Source organism: Anastrepha obliqua, chromosome 4 (assembly GCF_027943255.1).
Source record: "Anastrepha obliqua isolate idAnaObli1 chromosome 4, idAnaObli1_1.0, whole genome shotgun sequence".
NCBI classification, from domain to species: domain Eukaryota; kingdom Metazoa; phylum Arthropoda; class Insecta; order Diptera; family Tephritidae; genus Anastrepha; species Anastrepha obliqua.
In genome coordinates this window covers 54,898,552-54,909,463 of record NC_072895.1, presented here as the reverse complement: position 1 = coordinate 54,909,463, position 10,912 = coordinate 54,898,552, and the positions used below count along the sequence as shown (strand labels likewise).

The 10,912-nt window shown below is 35.9% G+C and overlaps 1 protein-coding gene across 1 annotated transcript; it reads right to left on the bottom strand.

The window, feature by feature from the left end:
- Positions 1-1,001: 1,001 nt before the first annotated feature.
- On the bottom strand, positions 1,002-10,469 carry LOC129244157 (UDP-glucosyltransferase 2-like). Its single transcript, XM_054881774.1, has 6 exons — positions 10,446-10,469; positions 5,914-6,075; positions 5,747-5,843; positions 4,667-5,125; positions 4,094-4,572; positions 1,002-1,394 (listed from the first exon to the last, which is right to left on the bottom strand). Exons 1-6 carry the CDS (start codon positions 10,467-10,469, stop codon positions 1,002-1,004), a joined length of 1,614 nt encoding a protein of 537 aa, XP_054737749.1.
- Between the last annotated feature and the right edge of the window lie 443 nt (positions 10,470-10,912).

The following is a 10,912-nucleotide window of genomic DNA, read 5'->3' as shown; positions in this document are numbered from 1 at the left end:
AGAATTGAATAAAAGTAATTCTCCAAACGAAACGTATGGCCTTTTTAATTGGTTACATTTCGACTGCCGGACCCTGTATATTAGTATAGCGTACGGCGACTAAAAATCTCATCAGTTTTATTTGCAAGACTTGGATTGGGCATACTTGAAAAGACAATCCCACCTGTTTTTTGCAAGAGCATACTGCTTCGATGAGCTTGAGAACTTTAAATATTAATAAAAGACGGAAATATTGTGCATTTTTTTGTTATAATTTGGTAGAAAATTTCATGGCATTTATTTTTGTATATTGTAAATGGTACATTCGATCAGGCCAATTTGTGACTACTGCTTTCAATAAATCTCAATAAGAATTCTAAATGAGTCTAATCAGCCAACAAGTTGAGAACGGCAAGAATCGACAGTTCAGCGCCTTCTTTAACACTTCGCTTAATAAACTTAGTGAACATATTTATTTTTCTCGAAGTAAATTTCCACAACTTGGAAGTGTTGTTCTGGCGTTAAACGATCCATGATGACTTACCAAGCCTTACTGAACAGAAATGTCAGCACAATTAGCCATAGTTGTCGACAATTCTCATGCAGCTAAAAAAGAGCCGATACATGCAGAATAATTAAAAAAAAAAAATTGAAAAGTTGTGTTTAAGTTTTTTACTGATTTCGGCTGAGAGAATACGGTTTTAATAACGAAAAAGCCATTTTACCTAAACTATCTTGATTTAATTTAGATTTTAATTCAACAAACAAATGAAAGATCTAACTATGATGACTACATGCCATCATGTCTGAGATGTTAATTTGAAAAAAAAAAATGTGAAAAAATGGTAAGCTTTTTGTTCTTGCCTACCTCATTTCATATAATAAAGCTACCACACCCCAGTATAGTTAAAAGTAAAATTTTATTTTGAATTTAAAATATTCTGTTCTATTTAAAGCAAAATACTTATTTAAACTTAATTACCTTTTTTAACAAAGGAATACAAAATACCACACCCAAATTTTTATTGCACTTTTTGCTTGCGTTTCGCACCCTTGATTCTTTGTAAAAACCAGAACACTAGCGCTACTACAACGCCGAGCGCTACAACTATGGCAGCTACAGCCAGACCGATAACATCCAGTAAATAAAATTGGTACCATTTCAAATCCAAACCAGCAGCGCGCAAATGACGTGCGCCTTTGTGACGTATCACATAATCAATCCAGTAGAGTGCCGTCTCCCGTGGGCCCATGGGACGATCGTGGAAGATTCGCGAGATCCGCTTGATAGTGTCACGATAGGTGGAGTTGAAAAGCAATTGCTGCAGACCATTCTTCAAATCATCCCGAGTAAGCGTGTGTAAATCCATAGTAATGGCATAGCCGCCATACTCAGTTTTCTTCAAATTTAGATACTATATGGAGGGAGAGAAAACATATCGAGAGATATAATAAGTATTGCACTTATATTCAAGGATAATAGATTACAAAGTTTGACAAATGGAAGCAAATTTGTGGGAGTAACTGCGGCTGCCACGTCATAGGAGATTTAGAAGCCAAATCTGCCCGCACATTTCGCACGTATTCTTAAGAACTCATTGTGCAAACTTAGTACCGATTTTAAACTATGAGGTAAAAATCTACTGAATGCGTTTTACATTTGTCCGATTACCCGAAAATTAACACAACTAATGACTTAGTAGTATGTTGAAATTGAACTGCGACGGAGGTTAAGCCTAGCTCCAGTACATCGCACCTCCTGCAGTAGTCGTCGGAACCAAACCAAATAGTCGACATCCTGTGTCTATGCGGAGAACTGGGGAAGACACTGCCGCAGGTAGCACCGAGACCAGTACTCTCGCCGGAAGATGGCCGGCAGTAAGGATCACCGATCCAACCAAAGCAGGGTACTTGGAGAGGCCTAATGCTAAAAGGCTGCACGAAACACTACCAATAACGGAGGAGCTGACGAAGGAAGTAAGCGAGTCGATAGAGAGGGCGGAAAAGGTACTACCTAATTACACGCTGGAAAGACCAACCACATCGTCAGCTGCCACCAAAAGACAGAGGTCTTCTGAAGAGGTCAAACCGTCAGCGAAAAGACCGAACAATCGAGGCATAGCGGCTAATAAAACATTTGCGGAAGTGGCCTGCAATTGCATCATCATTGCTGTCCTGGATGAGGGTGATCCCGAAGGAAGAATTCCTAGGTCCCAATGGAAATGGGTGCAGGCTGCTCTGACTAATGTGACGCTGGAAGTGATACTAAGCAATCCAGGCCCGCCACCATCATGTACTGACGCTGGCTGGTATCAAGGCCAAATTAAAATTATAGCCTGCGACGACGAAAGATCGGTAGAGCTTTATGAAGCAGCAATAGCGAAGATCGGGGAAGTCTACCCTGGAGGGAAGCTCGTGGTAGTGGACAAGAAAGACATCCCGACTCGACCGAGGGCACGAGGTAAGGTCCCTACACCCTCCGACCCACAGAAAATCATGCAAATAATAAGTGCATGCAATGCAGGCCCACCAACGGCGGGCTGGAAATTTGTCAAGGCTTTTGGCAACACTGTAACAGTAGACGGTGTGGTGACGAAACGTGCCACAATGCAGGTAATGCTTTTGCTAACGAACGACTCGCTAGAACCTTTGGCGAAAAGCAAAGGTATCATAAACTACGGTTTTAGCAAGGTGAGAGTCAGAACCTATAAAACAGATGCTGATGCCATCGACCAATTGGACTCAGAGATTGAAGCTAATGACGCTGAGGAAGATCCAGGGTCTTGTATTATGGCAAAAACAGAACTAACCGCATTTATGATCCACAAATATAGCAATATAGACACAACTACGATAAGCTGGCGGCCGCCGTAGCCGAATGGGTTGGTGCGTGACTACCATTCGAAATTCACAGAGCGAACGTCGGTTCGAATTGAGTACCGATTGAGGCCTACATCAAACAGCTGGCAGCGAAATCGGCACTTAGGTTAAGAGAATCTTCTAACTTAGCCATTAACAGAAGGGGTCACGCTAGAATACTAGACGAATACCTTCAAATACTTTCCTTCATCAAACAACAGATTTTTGCAGCTCAGTAGAGTTGCATTTAAACACATCCTTTACTACAACTTTCCCAAAGAGAGAAGATTGGGACAATGAACTAATGTACAATAGAAGCGGAAGATCAAGTAGGCGGAGGCCTTCATTCTGAAGGAATGAATGCCAACATGTCATTCCGGCTACCGGATCACTGTAGTGTATTTTAAGTTGAAATTTTGGCTTTCAGGGAAGGCCTGCTAGCCCTAAATAAAATTGTCCTCACCACAAGAGATATAAACATACATTCAGATAGCCAATCGGCCCTGAAAGCTCTAAAATCGCCTAATATTAACTCGAAGACATAAAAGAATGTATCGACGTTTTGACAGAACTATCACAGTACTTTGTTATAAACCTGCTCTGGGTGCCGGGTCATAGAGACATAAAAGGCAACTGCAAAGCAGATGAACTAGCGAGATTGGGTACCACATTACCGATCCAACCAGACAAAGCGAACATTCCTATACCTTTAGCAACTTGTAAAATGCTCATAGATAAACACATTATCAGTGCCGCCAATAATGTATGGTCCCAGTCCCTGACCTGTGCAACTAGTAGAATGACGTGGTCGGAATGGAATACGGGCCGCACAAACCGACTGTTGAAACTAAACAGGAAGAATATGAGAAATCTTCTCGGGGTCCTAACCGGGCATGATCTGTAAAAACTCACAACAATGGGACGAATAGAAGTGACTTCTGAAGTAATTGAAAGCCTTTATAATCGGTACAAACACGGAATTGCGGCAATGAACTTATAGTAATTTGCTAAAACTTGTACTAACACGTTTCAATTGACGAACTAAAGAGTCGTAAGAACATATATGTTGCACAACATGTTGACAAACCGAGCTGTGCCGTAGCAGTGACCAGCTGCACTCGTACACATGAAATTGGTAAACAAACTTGGCTAAACACCTAACAAAGTATGTAGTGTTCCGAAACTAACTTTTTTTATCTACTTTCGAAGCTAACCGGTATAATATATAAACATATTTATCTCATATTTAACTTACCTGATCGCAGTAGAAGGGCATGCCTAGTATTGGCACGGCATGATACACGGCTTCTTGTGTGCCAAAGAGCCCACCGTGAGAGATGAAAACGCGCACATTAGGGTGTGCCAAGATATCATTTTGTGGCATCCATTTTTTTATCATAACATTTTTTGGTAAATTTGCAATGCTATCATTTTCGAATTTCCATAAGACGCGTTGTTTCAGTTGACTGAACACATCAAGGAAAACCTGCAGCTTTTCTGGAGGCATATCCTTACTCTGAACTTGGGTGCCCAAACTGAAGTAAATTACGCCATTTTCTGATTCATCCAAAAATTTCTGTAGATCTGTGGGAAGTGGCTTTGGTGGATAAATATGCATGCCCCCGACATTGATCATGCCATCGATTGTGGGGCCAGCCGATGATAAAGGTGTATAGTTATTAATTAATGTGGCAGAGAGATTCTTATCCATAGCCGAAACACTTGGGAATTCAACTGCGAAAAAGTTGGAAATAAATATATTATAATACAAGTAGGTTAACTTCTTCATGTGATTAAATGCGTTTAAAAAAATATTTCATTGTCTTACTTGGCAAATGTCCAAAGTATTTCTTTACAAGCTCATCCATTCCCGGAAAGGTTTTAAATTCTCGATATAGGTCATAATATAATGAATGGTAAGTATTTTGTACACGTTCCCAGAAAGTCATGTGCTCAGTTAGTGGTAGATAACTGTGAGGCACATATGACCAAGGTGTGATAATGCCAAACATCTGACTCATATAAATTTGTTGAGCAAATGTTGCAGAGCTGATTACAGGTATATTGTAAACGTGGGCTAATGCTAAAAATGCGTCTTGATAGAATTGTTCTACCAATAATAAATCATATACACCCTCGGTTTGTTTGGCATTGATGATGTCCTGTACTTTGGGCTGCTTGAGTGCGTGCTCTGTGCTGGCTATGCCCATTACGTGCACCATTTCCATGAATAATGCCATATCTTTTTTCAAATCATATATCGAGATTGCGCCGAAGTGCTCTTGAACTACAAGAGAAGTGCGTTGAATGTATTATAATCTTAAATGTCGTATGTGTGTATGTACACTTGTGCTCACATAATTAAGTCACTTTATCTTTTTCCAATATTTACAATATTTTTTGTGCTAAAAGTTATACTTTCATTTTAGATCATTAAATAATGCAGAGCTTATATATAAAAGTTGAACACTTCGTATGAAATCCAACGCGTTATTTAATCAGAATTTCTAGGCAGCTTCAAGGTATTCTAATCTGATATAATAAAATTTAATTTTAGGATAACTAAATTCATAATTGGTAGTTATTTAATAAAAATGGCATGCGATGTTGGAAATTTTTACCGAATAAACTTCCATCTCTTTTACTAGTTTGCTAAAAACACGTTCTGATTAAAATGTTGAAATTTTGTTGAGAATTTTTTGAAACTTGTTAAATTTCTGTGATTTTGAAAAAAAATTGGAACTTAAATTTTTCTATTTGGTGTTTGTTATGGGATGAACTATATTTTTATAAAAAAAAAACGAAAAATTTAAAACAATTAAACTTGAAACACTAAAATATTGCGAATATTATAAAAAGGTAAAGTGACTAAATAACATGAGCACAAGTGTTTGACGCAAACACTCACAATCTTTCATTAAATCGTATTCCGGTTCAATAAGTATCTCTGTATAGTTGCTGCCCAATTTAAGTGGTTCTAGTGTTAGTGCGGTTATCATGGTGACCTATTGATTATTTGGTAGAGAAATTAGTTTAATTTCATTCAATACAATTTAGATAAAATGATAGTTCTACCTGATGGCCATGTTTAACCAACTCGCTGATCAACGCACGATGCATCATGTAGTGACTTCTGCCTGAAAATGAATACACAGCGAGTATTTTCGCGCCATCAGTAGTAGGTGATTGAGCCACCAGGATGGAAAGTGACAGAAGAATGTAACAGATTTTTAAACCCTGTATGGAAATAGGCAAGATGTAAATTTAATGAATGCTGTTAATAGTTATGTCTTAAACGATGTATGAGAGGATGCTTTATACTTTATTACATAATTATAATATCGAAGAAATTCCAGCTCTTCTGCGTAAGTAAGCAAATATTTCGATTGAACTTCTTTCTATGAAGCTTGTGTAATGGCAACTCTAGTACTCTGCAAACAGTTTCAGTAATTTAAAATCCCTTCGTAACGATTTGAGTAACAGCTAAAAATATTATGTACTTTTGAGTAGAAAGCACCCTATACGGGCCCTACGTCATGCCAGAATGCACAAATGTTTGCAACTTTCTACTTTTACCTTACGCAAATCCTACCCAAATGACAACTGTTTAAGGGCACAGATACCTGTAAAATTTCGAAAAAAAAATTTTTTTCATATATCTAATCCTTAAAGAATGTGTCAAAAAATTTTAAGAGCGCACATTTAAGTATGTTTTATATTATGGATCGTCAACCGTGACGACTCTATTCTTTGCATTCGAGCGCTGGGAGAGGTATAGTTACGTATTCAAACTTTATACGCGTTTTTCTCAAAACTATATTTTTCGAATTGGCTTACATGATAACTTGAAAAGGTATTGACCGATCTCCCTGAAATTTTGCACACATCTGTTTTACGATATTACTTTCTATGTGAATTTACGATATTTGGAAAAAATAATTTTTTCGAATCAAAAATAGTAGGAAAATTCGCCCCAAAATTCTTTTTTTTTTTGTGAAGCATTTTATTCCGTGATTTGTTTTCCATTTTCGTTTAATTCACATAGAAATTAATACATTAATAAACAAAAAATTGTAGTTTTTTGTATTCAGGTCACTGACGCCGATGGTACAATGCCCGCCGATTGTGAAGCCCCGCTGCGACCTTCCTGGAAGAATTGAGTTTACATCCGCCATTTTAAATGATTAAAAAAAATATATATTGTTTTAATGTATAGAAAACTGTATACCAATTTAAAAAAAAATATTTTGACTTATTCATTTTAAATAACTTTAATGAAAATCAGGGAAAATATGGCCGTTTACTATCTGTCCCATTAAAGAAAAAAAAATTGTATATCGTGCAATTTTTAACAGTGGTGCCTCTTATTATATCAAATAAGTTACTAAAAATAAATGTAATTCTAAAAATAAATTGGATCAATTCAAATGCACCTTTGCCGTTTCCACAAAGGAGAGAGTACAGGAATGGTTCACGCGAAAATTTGTGTTTTCAATTTTACTATGTTTTTTGAATACTTCAGTAAATGGACGCATTTAAAATTTGTTCTGATAAATCCATTTGTGTCCCGATCTCGAAGTGGAGATCGCACCTGCCACCTACGTCAGTAAAATGCGTTGCCGCAAGGAACTCATTGGAACAAGCCTTTTAACGGTAAAACTTTCGAAAGTGGAAGAGAAAGTGATACAAGCACATACAGCATTTCCAAGATATAAGCATCGTTTAAAGTGTCCGACATTTGGTGGTTATAAGCGGGAAGTTTTATATTCAAATTCGGTATCGATTCATCCAATTGAATCTATTAAATTTAATAAATTTCCAGGTAAAACTAGAAGAAATATGATATGATATGAAAATATGTATGCGAGCCGGAAACCAAATAGCAATCGACAGAATGAGTATTCCAAGAAGAACTTAATCCAATAAAATAATTCCAATTCGCGGAAGAAGCACCAAATAGTCTAATAGTCGTCTGTTTTTTTTTGGAAAATCTGGTCAGAACGCAACTGTTCTACAGAAGAAACTTAAATCAGTCAATTCTCAGTGGTACACAACTATTTGTTTGCCAGCATTGTTTCGGTGAATTAAAAAAAACCATCCACCGAAGACGAATCATCCTTCACCCCGACAATGCGAGCTCTCACGTATTGGCTCACACAAGATGGTTTTTGAGCAGTCAAAAGATCGAATTAATGCGTGGCCCGCTTTACAGACTTGACTTGCCAACTAATGATTTCTTTTTGTTCCCGAACATCAAAAATAAAATGCGAAGTGAACGTTTTTCAACGCCTGAAGGAGTTATTTAAACAGCTCGTTTTGTAGGCATCGACTTCGGAATACTAAAAGTGTTTTTTCAAAATTGATTCAACCGATTGCAGAAGCGTATTGTCTTCTAGAAAAACAATAAAACCATTTCATTTATTTTTTAATGTGTTTTCATTACTGGGCTCAAAATTTACTACTTCTTTCGACCTGGTGTTGTCAAACAAAACAAAAAAAACTATTCAACATAATCGTCTGAAATTTTAATATGTTGTTCACAACATCAATGCCTATCGCCCGTACTAGAATCATATTGTTATTTCAATTATTTTAAGTTTTCGAGCTCTTGACCACCGGGACCCCTTATAATACAAAAATTTACCAAAAAATTACACATGGCTTTAAAGGCCAATATTTCGTAAAAGTAAAATGAAAAATTCCGTTCATATGAACTTTTGACTTACAAGTGTCCATTCTTGGGGCTTTAAGTGATCAAAGTAAAATTTCCGAAAACTGATTTTTCTAACGGCTAAAATAAATATTTCACAAATAGAGCATTATGTGGGTTTCACGTCGTTTATTAGGCTAGTTAGCATAGATTTATTCAACATTTGATTTTTTCTTAAAATGTATTTTTACAATCGTGGAAAATTTTGAAAATGAACGAAAGCACTAATTAGGGGTTTTTTTTTAATTTAGCACTTTTGAATACTCCATACATTTCGGCTTATATATATATGCAACTAGTGAATCAGCTGATACAATCGTTGGTCTATTCCACACCGATGGCAAAAATTTCCCCATACTATATGATTTAAGTATCATACTATGCCTAAAGTTTTGGCGCCGAACATAAGCATTGATTGCTTTGTCATTGCTACCAAGCTATGTTTTCAATAAATAATAAAAAATAAATAATTGGCACGGACACTTCTGTTAGGTGTTTGGTCGAGTTCCTCTTCCGGACCGCAGATATTTTTTATGAGGCGATTTTTCAATGCAGAAATACATGGTGTACATTCATTATGATGCTTCGTGCACGAAGATTCGAACCTACATACTCCATTCGGCTAAAGTGGCCGCTCAATATGTAGATCATAAAAATTACGTAAGAATTTTTCGTTACTAGACTGCTCAAATCCATTTTTTTAATAAATTAGTCTGAACATTTTTTATCCATCAAAACACCCTGTGCTGTTAAAAAACATAAGCAAACATACGGCACTGCAGGGCTTGAACCTGAATAAAATATGCAACTAAAATTATATGGATCAACGATTCGACTTAGATACCTGCGCGGCACTTTAATTTATTACTTCATTTTCTAAATCGACAGTTCGCTATCGATTCGCTGTGGGCATTTATTTTACCACATGAAGTATAGTGAATCAACTTCAGAACTTCAATTTTAGACCTCGAAAAAATGTTATTTACCATTTGCGCTTCTTATTTCAGTAACATTCTCTGGTATTATGACTTTTGCTATAGTTTCTTCCACCTTAGAATTTGTTCTATCATCGCTGATATTCCAACACCAAGATTTTGAGATCGCATCAATGAGATTGTCGAACAATTTGCAAATTTACTACGACACTAGAGAACATTTTGGGGTCTAAGAAAAAAATTGTGCATTTCACATATATTCTAATCATTTTTTTCTCACCACTTTAGAGCGGATTTCTTATTGATTATTCTTTTTTTGATTTATCACTGTATAACAGACTTTACATAAATTAAGAGAACCTCGAATAACTTTTCTATGATAATTTAAATGCTTTTAGGACCACATAGCACTGAAAAAAAAATAAATAAAAAAAAATTACTTTATTTTTGACCTATCTTTTGTTTTTTTGTAATAATATTAAAATTTGGGTATACTTCCTTACAATTACCATTTTTAATTTTGACGATTTAAAAATGTATCCCTTTCATACAAAATTTATTCATTTATCAATTTCACTTTTGCTTTCGTTAGTATTACTCAATTAAGTACAAGGCCACCGTACTTGGTAGAATAGATGTTTGTACTAAAATCATAATAGTTAATTTTCTTTTATGAAAGCTTGATAACTAATTTTTATTGATACTTCCTAAGATTAATTTTACTGCGCTGCTGATAGTAGCATGGGTTGCAAACAGAGTTGCCAAGCATCATTTATACATAAAGTTCAGGTACACGTGGACTTAGTGAATTAAATAAGATATTGAGTTGAACATCATTTGATTTTTTGTTGAACAAATATATCGAATTCATATTTCATATCATTTGGAACACTTATATTTAATAAAATAAATTAAAAACATCCAAATGAAGGCGTGAGCGCCAATTATTATTTATTATTTACCTCGAATTCACTCGAAGAATTCATGCTTATACGGTTCAAACGGTTCCCAACTTCCGAGTGCGGTTAGGTATTATCCGGAGAGCAATCAAGCATCTCTTTGGTGTCACTCTAAGGTAAGAACGAAAACCTTGGTTGGGTGGTTCTGATCTATTCGAATTAATTTTTTTTTTCGAATTATTTCGGTATGATTTCAAAGACTGAAGGTTTAAATTTATGTAATGGTAACACTGATCACAATTCATAATGTAGTACCTTTTCAGACAATTTATTTTATGTTATACTAACTGCGCGTATATATATATATGTAAATATTGACGGCATATTAAATGGTTTGTTTGTAAACAATTAATAAGAAATAATACGTAGGGTATGTATGCATATAAAAAACTTGCAATACAATATAATGGAGAGGGTAGTGGACGCAGAACTCCTTCTATGGAATTCTAGGCTTTGTAGAAAGTAATTGT